At 32.4% G+C, this 20,637-nt stretch overlaps 1 protein-coding gene across 1 annotated transcript; it reads left to right on the top strand.

The window, feature by feature from the left end:
• Positions 1 to 155: 155 nt before the first annotated feature.
• Positions 156 to 15,156, top strand: LOTGIDRAFT_175211 (hypothetical protein; the record flags this gene model as incomplete). Its single annotated transcript, XM_009055837.1, has 5 exons — positions 156 to 197; positions 659 to 763; positions 4,171 to 4,305; positions 14,786 to 14,830; positions 15,136 to 15,156. 5 exons carry the CDS (start codon positions 156 to 158, stop codon positions 15,154 to 15,156), a joined length of 348 nt encoding a protein of 115 aa, XP_009054085.1.
• Between the last annotated feature and the right edge of the window lie 5,481 nt (positions 15,157 to 20,637).

Genomic DNA, 20,637 nt, shown 5'->3' with positions numbered 1-20,637 from the left:
TTTCTCATCTTGGCATACTTTATGCAAGTTTATTTCTATTTTTGTTATCACATCCTGATTGTTTACACCATTTTTTTCATAATTACAGATACAAACTGAAGTGTTGGTAATGGAATGTAGAATCAAGCAAAGATTGAACTTATAACATAGTCAAAATGTTGAATAAAGCTATTAAAGAATGGTTATCTGAATACAAGGTTTGTACAAGTGTCAAGTAAATGCTATAAAATTTTTGTGTTGAGATCCAGTACATTGTTCATCCAAATACATTCAATTTTTTTATAGATTGTAAACACTTTAGTTTAATAAATAGTTCATGTCAAATTTGAATGCAAGTGGATGAAATTGTTCTTAAGCTTTCAAGGATATACCCAATCAAAACTAATCGAAAAATATAAAGTATGTTTATTGTCTCTTAAATGTTTATGATTTATAGGTTACATTTCACTATTTTATCTTAGTTTTTCAACCAGATGACCTAATTTAAAGAAAGATTCCAGTGGGTGTATGTTATCTTGCCTGGCAAATTGAAATATCTTTCAGAGATTTGCATTATGTTTCTAAAACTAGCTGATAACTGTTTGAAATATCTTTCAGAGACAGAGTCAGGATGTTTCAAGATTAAGATTATTAATAATTATGATTAATTATTTTTTAGGGTCTGGCTGATGAAGAAATACATTCCTATGCTACTGTAGTACGTAATAATGAAGAATTGATATCTAGTCTATATAAATTATTTGAATCTAGACCATCAGTTGAAGTGAGTTTTTATACAAACAGTTTACAATGGATATTTAGCTGTGAACTGATCGAAATCATTTTTCTTTATTTTGCACGACTGTTTACTCCTGTAGTAAAACAAATAGAAAATCAAAATAACAATCTAGTGTCAACTATGCAATTTAATGACTTGTTTCGGGTTTGAGTAGCGATGGCTATGTGTCTATACTGCGTATGGGTAATTATAAGTGCTGGCCAAATAGTGAAAAAGAATGTCCACCTAATGTCATAGCTAAATATCCACAGTGATTAATTTATTATGTAAGACAGATACTGTTCATTTATCCATCTGTCCAATCCCTGGCTAGCCTGTGTCTTGTGATAGAGCTCTTGATTTCGATGAAACATAGGTATGTGTTTGTGTAAGCTTATTTAACAACTCTTTTTGTTGTTCTCAGCTAGACAGCTAGTGCAAGAGTGGGTTGGAGCAACTCCCATAAAAAGTGACATTTTATATCTGGCCCTAATGTGCTGATCTATATATATCACGTCCACAGAGGCTATGTCCAAGCAATTTCCATACATATAGTTTTTAAGTCACATGGGAATACATTATTTCACTCATATTATAGTACATTTTAAGCAAATAGCTTACACACTTTTCTTTGTATGAAAAAATGCTGGCACTCTACGACATTTGAAATCAATGGTGGGTTGTATGTAAATTTTATTGATTTCTGTTAACATTATAAAGAAGTATTTTACAGTTTGCCTTGAAGCCAAGTATAAATTATTTAATAATCTATAAAATGTAGTTATTTCCCTTGAGTTATTGAAGAGTAGAAATGAATTATCGTAGTTTTAATGAAATGATATAATTTTGTTAAAAACCAGTTTGACTTATAAGGAAAAATGACCTGGTACTTATTAAAGGAATATAGTTGCCTAATTATCAGTCTAGGGTTTTTTTTTATCCTTGAAATAACATGAAAGGATGTTTCTATGAAAGTCCTTGAAATCAGAGTTGTGGCTATGAAAGTCCTTGAAATCAAAGTTGTGGCTATGAAAGTCCTTGAAATCAAAGTTGTGGCTATGAAAGTCCTTGAAATCAAAGTTGTGGCTATGAAAGTCCTTGAAATCAAAGTTGTGACTATGAAAGTCCTTGAAATCAAAGTTGTGGCTATGAAAGTCCAAGAAATTTTTATACTACAACTTGTTTGAAATTTTGAAAAATTCTGAATAATTTTCTGAATTAATAGATTTCACATCATTTTCATCCATCATTTATTGGGTGCAAATAGAGGGCAGTCTAACTTATTTGGGGGACAACTTTATCTGGTGTTGAGTATCAAAATGTTGAGGTGCTAGATGCCAAACCCTACCATGGAGTCCCTGAGGTGCAATTTCAGAGAAAAGAATTTGGGTTTCACAAACTGTTTTTGTAGGGGGTCAAATGCCTCTTCACCCCTCCCCCCGTACCTCCACTGATTGCCATCAATTTTCTATAAATATACCATACATAAATACATATACATCTATAATGATTTGAGATTGAACTGTAAGAGCATTAGAACGGTTGCATGACAACAAAGTTTATTTGGCCAATCAGATGGTATGATAGGATGACATTAATTAGCCGACCGACTCAATCAGATTACTATTTTCTACATAACCAATATATTTATTGATAAAATGTCTGTTTCATTAGATGATTATTTTAGAGGTTAAATCAGCCATTCTAGGGAACACAGGGTGGTCCACACATTTTAATCAACTTACTTGTTCAACCTGAAGGTTACCTCAAGGAAAAGAGCTTACTTTCAATTTGATTAGTTTCAACATGTTCATAAAAGTTTTTACAATTTATATATGTTATATATAGAGACATATATTCAACTAAATAGGGCTGGATAAAATAATTGATTATCATTGAGATGATTTTTTAAATTTTGAATAATTGTTTATTAGATTGTATAATGGATTAATATTGATATTGACATGCTTTATAATTTAGAAGATTTCTCACTTAAAATATTTTGATTATTAATCGATTATTAATTGGTAGCATGCTGTCAATAATAGATCTGAATTTGGTAATCCATACCCAGCCCTACATTTAAATATTTACCAGCTGAGACTTTGATTTTTGCTGTGTTTCTGTAACTGTATTCTGTATTCAGATATCAAACATGGCTAAGATTTAATTATCGAAATTAATTTCAAACCTACATATTTCTGTCCTACCACAGACAGAATCATGTTTTGACATATATTTAAGTATAAAGTAAAATATCTTATTCAAAATAATACTGATAGTCTTAGATTGTGTTTGGATTGAGGAAAATGCCAACCAATAAAATATATATATATATGACAATATTATTTTTAATTTTTATTCCAAAAAGTGGGTAATTTTCACAAGAATTTCCTGGGAGGAAAGAATGTTTATTTCAAATTTAAAATCTCCAAACTCAATAAATTCAAACCATAACACACAACCAATTCACACATAAATGGGATGCAATTGATAATTTTATTTTGTATATTTGTAAAATGAGAGAAAAAGTTCAATTCTGAATGTAATGCCCTCATTATTTAGAAAATGGTGTTGTGTGATAACATATGATAAGTTATTTGTCCTTCTTTCTCAACTCTGCAAAATATTCATTATTTTTCCTCAAGGAAACTTTCATTTAACTTTTGGGCACGTTTAGTTTTGGCACCAGCCTCTCAAGACTAAGGGTACAGTAGGGGCTGAATAGCTTAATGGGGTCACAACTGTCGAAGTACAGCAGCTCTGTGGAAGTACATAAGAAAATTTTTGAAAAATCTAATTGAGGTGCATGCTTGCACATATTTTGGGGCAGAAACCTTTAAATCTCATATATTTAGATTTGTTAAGAATGAAGTGTGGGTACAAACCATTTTTCTAAAGTGGGGAAGTGCATTTGCCCCATTGGCACCACTAATTGCTGATAATGTCATTGCTGCTTTTAAGTTAGCCCTCATAGCCCTCGGTTTTGATCTGATTTGACAAAACTTGGAGAGATTTCAGTTTAATATCTGAAATTTCAAATGAATGGCTTTTTAAGTCATTGCCCTTGCAGAAAAAATCTGAGTACACTATATAAATCCTCGTAGCGATTTATACCTAAGTGTACACAGGTTTTTTCTGTTTATACATCGATAAAACTAAAATATATATTACTAGTGGATCTTTTTATATAATAATAATATATAAATATATATATAATATAATCATATTGGATGATTTCAACTTCAAATTTGTGATATGTTGCCCATTTCATAGCATCTTTAGTAAGGTAAACTTAGGTTGCCATGAAATTTGCTGGAGCTTTTTGGCTATCTATCTATTTTTATCTAGCCCCCAATTAGTTTGTGGCCCATTTTTCAGTACTTATTTTTATTTATTGATTTTATTTTCAGTACTTAGATCCAGTTTGTCACCAACTTTATGAATTTTATCGTTCCAAAGAATCAGAATTACATCATTTTTCCTTGGAATTCATGCCAACTTTGATATGGTTATATCTGATGACCTTAAGTGTCAATGATAAAAAGGTATGTGCCCAGATTTTTTTTTTGCGTAATGAACATGTATCTTAACTTTTAATTTTTATAGAAAGAAATGAGATGATAAAGTTGTAGAATAGAAGGTCATTGATATTTTATTATAAAATTGAATGTGTTTTTTAACTGGCAACTAAATAATTAATGAATCTAGTTATGATCTGTATTGTTTTTATGTTTTAACCTTTTAACCGTTTCTTGATGCTATGGTTAAAGCATCTTTACAATGCAAACTGTTATAAAAGTCATGCTAGAGAATACAACAGAAAGTCTGTGAACAGAAAGCCATAATGATAGCCTTCATGTTGAGGGATATGATTGGCTGTATTTGCTGGTGTATAGTCCAATCAAATCATTGCATACATGATACAAGAATAGTGGCCATTGCAGTCAAGGTATAAGTTCGAAGTTCATAATAGCTTGGACATTGTGAAGATGTGGTTAAAGTTGCGTGCAGTGGTCTGAACCCAATGTTTCAGCGTTAAACCTCAAGTTCCATGTAATTATGTCTGGATGAACAAGGCACCCTGTGGTCTGCTGTACTAAAATGACTAAGTTTATGAGACAAGTCTATTAAAGCCAGCGGAAGTTGGATTGCTTCGTTCCAGTCATAAATTGTGTTCATCTGCGATAGTGGAAATAAATTAGTTTCTAGCATGTCAATATGTCGTTACCCATTTCAAATGACAATCATTTTCAAATAACAAAATGTTCCAATGATTTCTAATATTGTGTGTAATGTTATTCGGCTAATGTAAGGGAAGGAATTACTTTGAAATAAATAATGGGTCGATGTAGAAATTCTTGAATGTTGCCAGATGTAACTAGTAGCATGTGTAAATTGATTAAATTTTCAACCCACGATGTATGGTTTAAGATTGATTTCAGAACATTCAATAAGTTTTAATCAAACGCCAGTATGAAATTTGCCTTTTTTCACCAAAAGAGACAACTTTCGATTTTCCGTGCCCTGTCATAGTAAAAACAATATGTTTTAATTTTATTTCTTCGTTTATTAGATCATAATAGGAACTAGAACCCAAAACTGATGTAAAATCAGGGTTGTAGAGTTCAATATCTAGGTGATATCGGGTTGTGGAGTTCAATATCTTGATGATATCAGGGTTGTGGAGTTCAATATCTTGGTAATTTCAGGGTTGTGGAGTTCAATATCTTGGTGATATCAGGGTTGTAGAGTTCAATATCTTGGTGATATCAGGGTTGTAGAGTTCAATGTCTAGGTGATATCTGGGTTGTAGAGTTCAATATCTAGGTAATATCAGGGTTGTGGAGTTCAATATCTTGGTGATATCAGGGTTGTGGAGTTCAATATCTAGGTGATATCAGGGTTGTAGTGATATCAGGGTTGTAGAGTTCAATATCTTGGTAATATTAGGGTTGTGGAGGTCAATATCTGGGTGATATCAGGGTTGTAGAGTTCAATATCTTGGTGATATCAGGGTTGTAGAGTTCAATATCTAGGTGATATCAGGGTTGTAGTGATATCAGGGTTGTAGAGTTCAATATCTCGGTGATATCAGGGTTGTAGAGTTCAATATCTAGGTGATATCAGGGTTGTAGTGACATCAGGGTTGTAGAGTTCAATATCTAGGTGATATCATGGTTGTAGTGATATCAGGGATGTAGAGTTCAATATCTAGGTGATATCAGGGTTGTGGAGTTCAATATCTAGGTGATATCATTGTTGTAAAGATCAATATCTTGGTGATATCAGGGTTGTAGAGTCCAAACATGGTGATTTTAGGGTTTTTAGAGTTTAATTCCTTCCTTCTAATAGGATTTTGGTTTGTTGACTTCCTAAACCTGGTTGAATTTTGGATTTTATTAGAGTATGTATCCCAATTAAATTTAGAGGGGTTAAGAGTTTAATCATTGGTGTATTTTGGATTTTTAAGAATTGATTTTTTAGGATTTAATGTTGTAGATAGATAATAATTTATTGATATGATAAGAAGAGGAAATTGATTTTTATAATCAGATTATATGTCTCTAGTAGGATTTCATACTTCAAAATTAATTAACTAGGATTCTTGTTAAGTAGGTTACCTTGTGAGAGTTGGGGCTGTTTAAGTCAAGTTTTCACAAGACCTTGAAGCTTTTTTGTTTTTGTTGCAGTGAGATAGTGCTGCTAACCTAGTCTAAGAGTTCTTGTTATTCTTATTTAGAGATACTGGTTCTGTTGCCCAGTCGATTAGAACATTGGTTCTTTACATCATGAGATCATTTGCTTGGTGGATTTGTAGTCTGTTTGAAAGTCTGATGACCTTGGATATGTCATCTTCACTTATAATTCCAAATGACCTAGCTATAAATGATCTGTATTATTATCTTTGTGAAATATAATTGTTTTTTTTTTCCTTTTCCTTTTGCTATGAAATGTGGATTAAAATCAAGAGACTCTTACTCATCTTAAAGAAGTTATCTTAAGGCGGCTGCACACAGAGATAAAATGGTGCAGCATTACTTAAGCTTGATGGGAAGCGCATTGTGTGTAAGCGATTTTTAGTGTGCATTTAGTCTATCTATCTATCGTGATTGATATTTCTGGCCACTCGTTGCCAGTAGATCAACATCTTAAGGCTTCCATGCGCTACTTTCTCATAGCTAGAACTGAGGGGAGTAGCTAAGTAGTCTGTCATTTTGACTGGCCATATGAGATAAGAGCTGAGTGAAAAGTGTACTGAAGTGATGGGGTGAGCAAGTAGTGCCTTCTATGCCAAATTTTCTCTGGGTGCAGGAGCCTTAAGCTGTGACTGAATTTTATGTGTAATATGTTTATGTCAAGTCGGTGCTTTCTCTAGAAATACAATGCCATTCAAATTGTTTCCCTCTTTGAGAGTCCACATTTTTTAAATTGTAATAATTCTAATAAATGTAAATATCATCCAATTTTCAAAAAATCTTACAATTAAACTTATTATAATATTAACATATAATTGTTTACCCTTAGAATAAATAAACAGGGTTAGCCACAGTAATACTCTTTCAAATTGAATAAAATAAAAAACTAGAGCCACTCGTGGCACAGAGTGGGACTTTGCAAATGTTGCAAAATGCAAAAGACCCTGAAAAAATCAACCTTCGACGATAATTAGATCAAGCGCAAGAACAGTGTAAAGTTGATAAATTTTCATTTTTTAGAAGATTCTAAAACCGGAAGTGGACGTCAGACCTCACAAATGAAAGTATCAGCAGATAGCCAAGGTCAATGACCTTTGATCCTGTAAAGGAGAAGGTCTAAAAAGGTCAAGATCAAGAGATATACGCCATTAAAATTTCAAATTGCACACGACTATAAAACCGGAAGTTGACATAGGACAGCAAATATAAAAGTATAAATAGATAGCCAATGCCAATGACGTTTGATCCTACAAAGGTCAAGGTCAACAAAGGTCAAGGTCAAAAATTGAAAATTTTGAATTTCCAAAACCTGTTCCTTTTTTTGAACTATGAAGCGGAAACAACCAAAATTCTAAGACTAAGTGGCTCAAAATATGAGGTAATTGTGTAAAAAGTTCCATTTTGAACAAATGTATACTTTGCGAGTTATGCCCCTGGCCAAAAATGTCAATAATGAGTAATTTAACCCGGAAGTGCCACGCCCAACTCAATTCCAAATGTTATGTTGTGTTTTAAATTTCAAGCTTCTACATTATTCAGGTCAAAAGATATAGGTCAACAAATGTCAATAAAGGTCAAAATCGAAAAATGAAAATATCCAAATGTTAAAACCCGTTCCTTTTTTGGAACTATAAAGCTGTTAACACAAACTGGTCAAAAGGATGAGGTAATTGTGTGCAAAGTCTCTTTTTGAACAAACGTACACGAGAAGCACATTAGGAAACCGAAAAAATTAACCCTCTAGGTTAATTAGGTCACGTGTTAGAGCAGTCCAAAGTTGCGAATTTGGCTTTTTACGGATAGCTATAAAACCGGAAGTAGATGTCTGGGGTCAAAGGTCAAAGTATCAAATGATAGCCAAGGTCAATGACCTTTGACTCTATAAAGGTCAAGGTCATCAAAGGTCAAGGTCACGGGATACAAGCCTTCAAAAATTGAAAAAATTCGACTGGAAGTTGCAAAAAAGCAAAAGTCAAATTCAAAAATCCATTTCCAACATTTTTGTCGCCATCGACTAAAGTATACACCAACATAAAAATTTGACCAATCCCATTCTCCCCGAAGCCCCATTTTGAGTTTTATGAAAAAGTATCAAATCAAGATGGCGGCCGAAGTATTTTTTTTTGACTGAATTTTATTTTAAAATCGGCCATAGAATTAAGATTAATAACGATACACATAATTTCGTTGAAATATTTCAATCACACCGGAAGTTATTCAACCTTAAGTGAAAATCGATTTTCTACTTTAACCGGAAGTGACGCAAAAATTTTGAATACGTCAATTGGTTTACATTAGTGACATGCATCTTTTATCAAAATTTCAGATTAATCCGAAAAAAACTGAAAAATGGTCCAAAAATTTCGAAAATCGGCCAAAAAATGTCTGCGACAAATTTTCGAATTTTGAAATTTTGAAACTGCTATTCTTTCAGATTTTAACAGTAGATTCCAAAAATGCAAACCCAAAGAAAATCGACCGAAAAATACGACTTCTAGAGCCGATTATCTATTCTTGCACATATTGAACTGTGGCACTTCCGGTTTTGCAAAAAAGATCCAAAATATATTTATGCACATCGTCGCCTATATCTAAGGTTCGTGAATGTTGAAAGGTTGCTGCAACTATTGTAGTCTAAGCTCAGGAAGGTGTGTAAATTTCGAAAAAAAAAAAAAAAAAGAAAAAAAAAGAATTGACATTTCGATAACAAACTGGGACTTTGCTTTCAGCAAATTAAAGTTAAACAATTAAATTTCTTTTTCAAATATTAACTTTATTTTTAATAAAGAAGATGCAAGTATCAGACCACATATTTGTAAGGTATTTTAAGGGTCAGTGAAACATCTTAGGTGAAAGTATCACATTAGTTAGAGCCAAGAATAATCTGACATTTTGCACAGTAGAGATAAATGATATAGCCTAACGAGATAGAAAAGTAATTTGTTAGTAATTAAATATTTATGAGGTATTTTTATGTTGCCAGAATAATTACTCAGACTTAGTAGAATTGATATTCACTTTTAACATAACTTACTCTTAAAACATGTATCAGGTTTTCCTTTGATATGCCCAGTTGATTTAGTACGTGACATACATTTAGATAGTTTCTTAATATATACTATAATGGTTTTTATGTTCCAAAAATATTTAAACTAAGTATGTATTGAATATTTTCTCATCACAAATTGTGACCTAATGTTAAGTGACAAATGCGCCATAATGTACGATTATGGCATAATTCCTTCACAAATATCTCAAACTAGGAATTTCTATTCCAATTTCTATCTAGATGTCTTTTCTATAACCTTATATGGCAGTGTCTCAAGAATAGACGACCTGTCTTTTTAACTTCAAATGCTGATAATTCTGGACCCACTTGGATTTGAAGGCTCAAATTTAGACGGTTAGCTGTGAATACTATTACAGATTGGCTTTTACAGATTCCCGTTTCTGAGACTATGGTATGATTGGTATGTTATGATAGTATGATTATTATTATTACATTTTTTTAACTAAGAGTGTATTGTATGTAACAAAATGGCTATCAATATCAAACCAATGTGCAGTATGAGAACATTTGATTCAATATATCTGATATGTCCTTAAGTTCATTGCACAAGTTTGTTGGTGTATCAAATTTTACAGATTAATTTCAAAAGAATTGAATTTCAGTACTCTTAGTATTAGTCTGACTGCATTGATATAAATGTAAACATCAGCACACATTATTTTATTTTGCAATTTGATTTTGCAACTGAGGACAATTTTTCATCAAAATTAAAGAAATTTCTGGAACGAAAGTTTGTTTCTTTTCCTTGTAAATGATTCTAAGACCATTTTACTAGTACTATTTTAAAGCTGATATTCATGTTTGCAAAGGTTAATTTACCATAGAAATTGTATACTGGTAGTGTGTGAGTTCATTGCACAAGGGTCTCAGATTTCTATAGCTTATCATCAAATCTAATATTCATTAAGATTGTTCAGTTATTTCTATATAGAAAAATAAAATGAGTTTTGAAAGTGAAGCTGAACTAAGTTGTAAATCCATGAAATTTGATACTGACAGCAAAGGGATTAATTATAAAAGCTTTAAAAAATCTGAAAAAAGCCAAATCGTGACTTGATATTCAATTTAAGCAAAAAATATTCAATATGACATTTTTAAATGATGAGAATATCATAATTAATTCTGTATGTCTTTAAGATTAATATTACAAAATGGTTGCCATGGTAACTAAACTAGATCCATCATGGAAATAAATGTCCTCAAAATATGTTATCAAAGTTTTTAGTGAAGAAAAATAGTGGTAATTATAATTATCCAGCTTGTTAATGATTTCCTCAGTTAATTAGCATTATTATCAAGTTCTTAGAAATGATTTCTGTTCAATTATTGATGTTGGTTAATTATACACGTTATCACTAGTAGTTTCCAGTTCAAACCTTTCTTCACGGTGCTTATCATCTAAAAATCAATTTCAAGTTGATATTTAGGACAATATACTCATATTTCTACTATTTCAAATTTTACATTTTATTTCAAGCAATTATTCTTTATATCAAAACAAATTTATGGCCTTTTCTTTTTATGTAAGTAATAATGATAATGAACTTTATTTTTCAAGTTCCTGTCTAACAATTAGCCCATGGGTGACAGACATAAATTCTTTATTTTACATGAGTCAGAATGAAGTCCAATACACCAAAGTGACATGGTCTTGTCCAACATTCCACCCATTAGGAATCTTTATATTACGTGGGTCAGAATGAGGTCCAATACCCAAAAGTTACATGGTTCTGTGACAGGACTCTAACATGCAGTCTGTGGGGACAAACATAGATTCTTTATTTTACATGGATCAGAATTAGGTCTAGTACACCAAAGTGACAAGGTCCTGCCTACCATTCAATTCAGCCAATGAAGCAAACAGAGACTCTTTAGTTTACATAGGTCAGATGTAATACACCAAAGTGACATGGTCCTGTCTAACATACAGCCCATACATATACAAGGACAACACAATGAAAGAAAAAGTTTATAATTTTACACAAGTTTTAGATGGACTGATGGAAGTTGCGATCAAGTACATGTACAAGATGTACAGGTTACCACAGTTCAAATAATATATTACACAACACTATAAATGTATATATATATTGCTGTGATCCCTATTCGTCTGTTACCAATTCTTGTTTACAGGATACTATCTACAGTTTTCATTTATGGGGTTTAGAAGATCGGTGATTATATGTGTACGTTTTGCAGAATCATCATGAGTATGAGTTTGAGTTGCACTTAGGGATACATGTAATCACAGCTTAACACAGTCAGTTTGGTTCTTGACATTTTAACATATTTACAATGCAGGATTGCTGTGAACAAATTTTCCTTCGTCATCTTCATTAGCACAATCATTGAATGACGTGAAACTGCATTTCATTACATCTGCAGGAAATGAAAGGACTTGGCACAAACCAATGACAAAGCTAGTACTTTACACTTAGAAAGACGAAAAATTAGAAATATGTTGAATTAATCTGTATGGTAAATATTGATACATGAACAGCATTTTAAGCTTTTTAACATCAAAGTGATGGCAAGTACAAAAATTGGATTAAAAAGAATCTGTGCATGAATATAAAAAAATTAAAAATGAACTGAAAGGAACATTGTTTTGCAAGTTATAAGGTTAACGAGGCTGCCTCTACATATCTAATGATTATTGAAATAAAGTGTATGACTACGCAGGGGATGTATTGACGAAGTAACTCTATGATCAATTCGACCACCTGCCTTCTCACACAACAATCAACAACCTTTTTCTCATCCTCACAATTATCACCTCTTTTTCTTTTACCAACTTTGATTTTCAATAATTATCTAAAGTTCTGATGAAGTCCAGAGTAGTGTAAATCTGAAGTAATTGCTAGGTTACCTAGTATTTTATTGTTGGGAGGGGAGGGGTTCGCTCATTTCAATGAATTAACATCTACCTATTTCATTTTACATGATTTTGCATCTAGTAAAATGACGCATTTCAGTTCTACACTGTCTTCACCATGTTTTCACCATGTCAAGTTATTATGGACTACATCTGATACCTTGACATCATTGAGCACTTTTCGTTTGTAAATGCAAGTTTTAATTGGGTTCTGATAAACTGTTTCTGCTTGCGTCCAATCCAAACAAATCTCAAATAACAAACGCTTTGATACAAGAAAAGTTCCCAATGCTGTCAAGATATTACAATCAAAGTCTAATACATAGACATTAGAAAGATGGTCCTTCATCTGATCTTGGGAATTTGAAAATGTAGTCTTGTCATTAGTATTGTATGTTATATGAAAGCATAGCAGACTTGTAATGATATAATGAAAAACCAAAATATTGGTTAAGAGGCATAGCTCAATATTATTTAGGGATGTTGGAAATATATCTACAGTTAAAATAGGTGGTCTATAATTGATAATAAAACCGGTTTAGACGCTGTCCGAAAGGCCTTTCTTCGAAATCCCTGCAACTTTTGGAATTATGTCTAATGCGAAATGACTTTGCCTTTAATGAATCCAGACTTCAGGCACCGCGATGGGCAAAAGATTTGCGCCGAGTTATGCAAATATCTGTATGGCTGAGTGGGAACTGGAAATTTCTTCCATTTCCCCTTTTGAACCTTTCTTCTATGGAAGGTTTCTTGACGATATTTATATTATTTGGACCGAGTCTTTAACAAATTTTTGGCAATATTTTGAAATTTTAAATAATCACCACCCTTCTGTAAAACTAACTGCGAATATTTGTGAACAAAGTATGGATTTTTTGGATACTACGGTATTCAAAGGACCAAGTTTCTCTCAAACAAACAAATTAGACATCAAAGTATTTTTTAAACCAACGGATACTCACCAACTTTTATATAAAAACTCTTTTCACCCAAAACATACTTTTACGGGAATAATCAAATCACAAATTTTGCGTTTTTTTAGAATTTGCACTCAAAAAGTAGATTTTGATGCAGCTTGTAGACTAGTTTTCAGTAAATTAAGAGAGAGGGGCTATTCCAAACGATTCTTGCGCAAAATTAAAAATGACACTGTTTTGGACCTTTTGAAAATTAATGAACCCCCTCCTCCAATAAATAACTTTGGGGCAATACCATGTAGAGGTTCTCGGTGTCGCACCTGTGAACATATCCATATGTCTCATTATTTTCAAAATAAAAAAAACGGAAAAATATTTGAAATTAAAGAACGTCTCACGTGTACGGATAAAAACATCATTTACCTAATTTCGTGTAAAAAATGTGACAAACAATACGTCGGCGAAACCCAGAACGCATTGCGAACTCGATTTAGCGGCCATCGCTTTGATATAATTCATAGCAAAAATAGACCAATTTCTCAACATTTTAATTTACCTGACCATTCCATTGAAGACCTACTTATCATGCCTATTGAATCAATTCCTGACTCTGATCTTATCAAACCAAAAACCAAACGATTACAGAGAGAAAGCTACTGGATGGACCAACTCCAAACAGTGGCTCCAAATGGACTTAACATCCAGCATGATAATCAAATGATTCCATTTGTTGCCACCTTTAATCATACAGCTGCCAAAACCTCATCCATCGTCAAACAGTATTACAGTGAATTACAGAACAGATTTTCCAAACGACTTGTAATTGCCTATAAGCGCAATAAAAACCTTAGTAATTTTCTGGTCCGTGGTAGACTCCATCCCATTGAATCCAATAATACTTGACCCCCCTCTCTATTTTCTAGCTCATTAAGTATAATATATTCTAATCCTTATATATAGATGTTTATCTTTTCAGAACCTATAAATACTCTTTTCTTTTAGAACTGGGTAACAAGAAAACTTTTATATTATAGACTTTTGTTTATTTAGATTACTCGTGGTTGTTTTTTTTTTTTTTTTTAACTTAATACTAACTATGCTAACTTCACCTTATCTTGTATTGAACATTTATCTCTTTATTTGTGACCTTGGCCAGTGCTTTACATAGAAGTTTTTAGGAACTTCTTCACTCTTAACACCAGTTCTAATAAATATGCATTGAGGGCCCCACGACATAAATATTCCATCACCCCTTAATCTGTCTCGATATAGCCTTGTTCAAAGTAACTCTGGTAAAAATTTGTTTGTTAAATTTAGTGGGGATACCTAGTAATGGCCCTAATAGAAAATTTGTTTGTACCCACAATTGTAGCCCCATTTCATTTCTTAAAAAATCAAAAATGTAATTTTAAACTTTTGTTATACGCTAACATGGAAATGATGAGCATGTATTAATCTGTTTTTCAGAATTGTGGTGGTGTAGAAGCTTTTTTATTGGGAATTTACAACTTGGTAAGTTATTACAATAATCTTTGCTTCTACAGATAACCTTACTTCTTACAAATAGAACTTACATAAACAGCAAATTGATAAATAGAACAACTTGCAAATAAAACAAACTTATAAAACAAAAAAACCAATAAACCAAAAAAAAATCTCACAAATATATAAAAATGACAAATATAACAAACTAACAATTTACAAATATAACAAACTAACATATATTAAAAAAAAAATAACAGCTTAAAAGTATAACATTTTACAAATATAAAAAAAACTTATAAATATAAAAACTTGTAATCTTTATATTATTGAAGATAATGTGTTTATGTATTTGAAACTCATCATATAAGAGGTGATTCAGAATATGATTATTCTATTAGAAATGAAATGTAGGTTTACCATTAATGTACTTTAGCAAGGTAAAAATCTTGTAAATAGTATGTTTAGTATTATTGAAAATAATATTTTTTGTATGCATATTATTAAACAGTCAACATGCTTGTTAAAGACAGTCAGAAATCACAAAATGAGTAGGTATATGCCTCTGTGCTGACGAAATTCCCTCTTTGCACATTGCTTGGAGTTTTTCCATCATCATAAGCCCAAAGAGGTGCAATCAACTAGGAAGTATCTCAATATACTGATACCAACAGTATCTCCTGAACCTACCAGTAACCTACCAGTATCTTCTGAACCTACCAGTATCTTCTGAACCTACTGATACCACCAGTATCTCCTGAACTAAATGATACCACCAGTATCTTCTGAACTTATGATACCACCAGCATCCCCTGAGCCTACCAGTAACCTACCAGTATCTTCTGAACCTACTGATACCTCCAGTATCTCCTGAATTTACCAGTATCTTCTGAACTTACTGATACCTCCAGTATCTCCTGAACCTACCAGTATCTTCTTAACCTACTGATACTACCAGTATCTCCAGAACTTACTGATACCACCAGTATCTCCTTAACTTACTGATGCCACCAGTATCACCTGAGCCTACCAATATCTTCTGAACTTACTGATACCACCAGTATCTCCTAAACCTACCAGTATCTTCAGAACTTACTGATACTTCCAGTATCTCATGAGCCTACCAGTAACCTACTAGTATCTTCTGAACCTACTGATACCAAAAGTATCTCATGAACTTATTGATACCACCAGTATCTCCTGAACTTACTGATACCACCAGTATCTCCTGAGCCTACCAGTAACCTATCAGTATCTTCTGAACCTACTGTTACCACCAGTATCTCCTGAACCTACCAGTATCTTCTGAACTTACTGATACCTCCAGTATCTTCTGAACCTACCAGTAACCTACTAGTATCTTCTGAACCTACTGATACCAAAAGTATCTCCTGAACCTACCAGTATCTTCTGAACTTACTGATACCTCCAGTATCTCCTGAACCTACCAGTATTTTCTGAACCTACTGTTACAACCAGTATCTCCTGAACTTACTGATACCACCAGTATCTCCTGAACTTACTGATACCACCAGTATCTCCTGAGCCTACCAGTAACCTACCAGTATCTTCTGAACCTTCAATAACTTTTGAGTCCACTGAACTTACTGACCCTACCAATATCATCGGAACTTTTTGATCCTTACAACAACAAGGATAACAACACAAGGTCATAAGGATCCTTTACCATCTGGTTCTTGGCCAAACCTCTTGGCATTGATCTTTTCTGGATTATCATTAACCATTTACAGCTGTGTTGGCTGGAATAATGAAGGACTTATACAAGGCCATCAGACTTTTGCACGCCCACCAAGATTAGAACCCACAACCACCATTTGTACCACTTCACCAATAAAATCTAAAAAGTTCACATCAAATTTAGTGAAGCATCAATCTGCAACTAATTCTGATAGCTAATTATGCCGCATATTCTGGAAACGATCTTAGCGCTAGTATGTTCTAGGGTCTTAAATTCTATCAGTATTTCTAGGATATCATAGCACTAAGATCGTTTCAAGAATGCGTGGCCAGATGTATGATTCATACAGAATATAACAGGTTCCTGATTTGATTACTGTAAAGATTTTAATTTCAACAGAAGCAGCATGACAATTGTTGCCTGGAAGAGTTATTGGTAGTGTGCTACTATAATTATATTTGAGGGTAATGGTAGGGAAGTTGAGATCTGTAGTTGATTGTTCTATCGATTCATAGTTTGGATAATTTATGAGTCTCTACTTCATGTTGACAGCCAGTTATTATTTCTACTTTGGTTTTTCTCCAAAAAGTTATGTCAGAAACAATTACTTGTTTATCAACATTTATAGCCTAACATCCAAATTTGATACTCTTAGATAGTTTTTATTTTTTCACCAATATTATTGTTTTTTGCTGGATGAAAATTGACATGAGAGATTTGTGTGAGGGATTTATTTTCATGGAATTAGTTGGTCAACCAATGGAATCTAATTCTTGTGAATCTTAATACATTCAAACTACAAATGCAATATAAAGTCCTATAGTATGAGAAGATGTGTACCTTTGTTGGTAAAGGTCCGTGCACATACAGAGAATTGAACATCTTAAACAGATTCTTCGGAATCTATACCCCACATGCAAATGCTCACTGATTGGCTAAATAAGAAATGACGTAAAAGGTTTCATTCCAATGACTCATGACCCTGTAGCACTAAAGATCTGATTACATTTTCATCTGAATAGTTGGTTATAAATAGAAATATTTGGAAAACAAACTCAATATTTTTGTTGTTGTTGAAATTTGAATTATGCTAAAGGCAAACTCAAAAATCTTTTTTTGAAGGAATTTTTTGTGACAAAATACCAAGTGCAAATATAAACAAGTAGTGACATTTCTTAATGTACTTAAAGACTATTGAAGTCATAATTTGCACTTTGAAACAAGGATAATTATGTTCAAGCGTAGTTTTGAAAGCTCAAAATTTGACGATAAGCTGTGATCACTATCACTATTTCTGAGACTATGGTACAATTGGTCAAACGGATGGCGAATGCATCTCTTTAAGGTGAAATATCAGGCAACTTAAAAATGAAACAGAAAGAAAGAAAGAAAATATTTTAATATATTTTATATATAATCTCATTGCCACAGGATTAAATACATGACTAATGTAGGTAGTCTAGAACATATGGCCCTAATATATAAATTTAAATTTTATAAAAATATTTCCTGGAAACAGACTATGTAGGCGTTAAAGAGAAATCATAAGACAAATAGAATGATAAATATGGTTAAATCTAGAGACTCACAATGACATTTTCATTATATGTCTGGTCTATATCATAAAACCCTTAGTTACCCAAACTGGACTTGTAGTACCTTCTCACCTTCGCTAGATTGACCAATCTTGCTTTAACTGTTCCAGGGACTTGATATACAGATGGAATTCTACTGTCAAAAATGCGATTGTCAAAAAATAGCGAAACAAAAGTTGGTCAGAGCACTCCCATAAAAGGTGACATATTATGTCTTGCTCTAAACGTGCTGATATCCCATCAGTATATGACGTCTGAGGACAGTTAGAGCAAGATTTGTCAGGTTAACCATAGAAGCTTCTTGGACTAGATTAAATTGTATTGAGGTATAATAAGCCTTTTGATCGAAGAATGTTACCAGGAGATGGCAGTTTAAAGTTAGATGAAAGTAATTATTAGTATAAATAGTCTAGAGGATGAGAATTTTGGATTCAAGGGAAGTTTCAATGTTTCTTCATATAAAAGCAAGTGTTTTCTTAAAAATATGATATAAAAGAAATATGATATAAAAGAAATATGATATAAAATATTTATGATATAAAAGGACAGATAATGCCACTGTCAGAGCAAAATTTCTAAACGATCTGATCTTAATTATAATAAAACACCTCTTTCTAAATTATACTGATGTACCAATCTGAAACAAATTTTAACTTAGTTCTTCTAAATCTAATATCATGTGGTCCCACGGTTTAGCTATCATTTATATTCCCTTGAAAAAAATTTGTACAGCATCTTCTATTCTATTCAGGTTAAAGAATTATAGAATTTTAGATTCAATTTTAGAAATTTAATTGTTTTCTCACAAAAAACCTGTAAAAAAAATGTATCCAATTGCTGAGGCGATCAATCATTTTAAAAGAAAGAGACAGAAAAACGCACCTACTCATGACTTAAGAATTAAAATACCAGCTTACTCTGTCTTTTATATTCATTTTGTATAAGACCGTCTTGTAAGTTATTGGTGAATAAGACTTCTCTCTGTAATATGACACTTATTGAAACAGACTTATTTCTGTGATGAGACCCTTCAATGATAAGTCTTCTCTCTGTATTATGAATTTTTGTGAAACAGACTTATTTCTGTGTTTAGACCCTTCAGACTTATTTCTGTGATGAGACCCTTCAGACTTATTTCTGTGATGAGACCCTTCAATGATAAGTCTTCTCTCTGCATTATGACTTTTTGTGAAACAGACTTATTTCTGTGATTAGACCCTTCAGACTTATTTCTGTGATGAGACCCTTCAGACTTATTTCTGTGATGAGATCCTTCAGTGATTAGTCTGTCCTGTGATAAGACATTTTAAAGATGAAGATTTCTTTCTATTATATTATGCTTCAATGATGAAGAATTCTTTCTGTGATGAGACCCTAAGGTGATGCCTTACAACATTTTAGTGATAAAGACTTCTCTCAGTGATAAGACATTTCAGTGGTCAAGGAAGTAAAAATCCATTCATTTCATTTCAGTGGTCAAGTTTTTCTGGAATTACAGGAACCACAAATATCAAACAGTAATGGAAAATATTGCAGTTATATGCCATAAGTGTTCTTAATCATTTAAATAGACCAAGAAAAACAATTCAAAACAAAAAAAAATAACACCAGTCACAGGTATGAAGAGCATGATTTCCAAATACCGTCAAAATATCCCTGATAATAAGTCATATCCTATATGATTAAACAAAACATAAGCATGATCAGATGAAAGATTAGAAATTTTACTTTTTACGGAAATTAATTAACAAAAAGAAGATGTTACACAGGAAATTGGGAAAGAAAAGCCAGAAGATTGGAGATTCTTTTTAGCTCTCTTGCTGTATTGTATGGAAAATTTTTATGTGCTATCTGACTTTTTTGTGGATGTGGTAGAAAGTTTTCGAGGTGAGTTGAGAATTTTAAATTGATCTATGATATTTTCTGTTCATAAGGAAATTATATACAAATCAATTTAAAGGTTATAAAAGAGATAAAAGTATTTATATTAAAACTACCCTATACAGAGGACAACTCACTGTGAACTGTGGTTTTCAGTGTTTTCTCTCCAGTTTTGCCTCTGAGAAAAGTGGCTTTTTCTATTGCATAGGAAGTAAAACATCATGACATTGATAATAGAAAGGAGGGAGCTGTTGCTGTTCATGTCAAGTTACCAATTCTATGGCCCTTTATAGCCAGATATTTCAGTATTGGTTGTGACTGAATAAAGGCTCTAGCATTCGTAGGCTACTGTTTGATGACAAGATTTTTCAATGAACTGTTCTAGAGTTGTTGCCCTTGACTAGCTTAATATGAATAAATATTTGATGAAACTTAGTATGCTATCAGATGGTTCTTACATGTTATACCCACAAAGATCTTGGATTTTTTGAGTTTTTGTTTAGAGGTTGCAGAGTTGTTGTCCAAAAGCCAAAATACAAAATGTAATTGCTGCAGCATCAGTAGTAAGTGATGCTTATTTTAAAAGTTAAAATATCACAACTGTGTGTGTATAACCTTTGTATCGATTGTTTCCTTAAAAGTTTGCAACGTAACCATAATCT

Source organism: Lottia gigantea (genome assembly GCF_000327385.1).
Source record: "Lottia gigantea unplaced genomic scaffold LOTGIsca_253, whole genome shotgun sequence".
Lineage (NCBI taxonomy): Eukaryota > Metazoa > Mollusca > Gastropoda > Lottiidae > Lottia > Lottia gigantea.
Note: the sequence above shows the minus strand (reverse complement) of the source record. Positions and strands in the feature narration are given on the sequence as shown.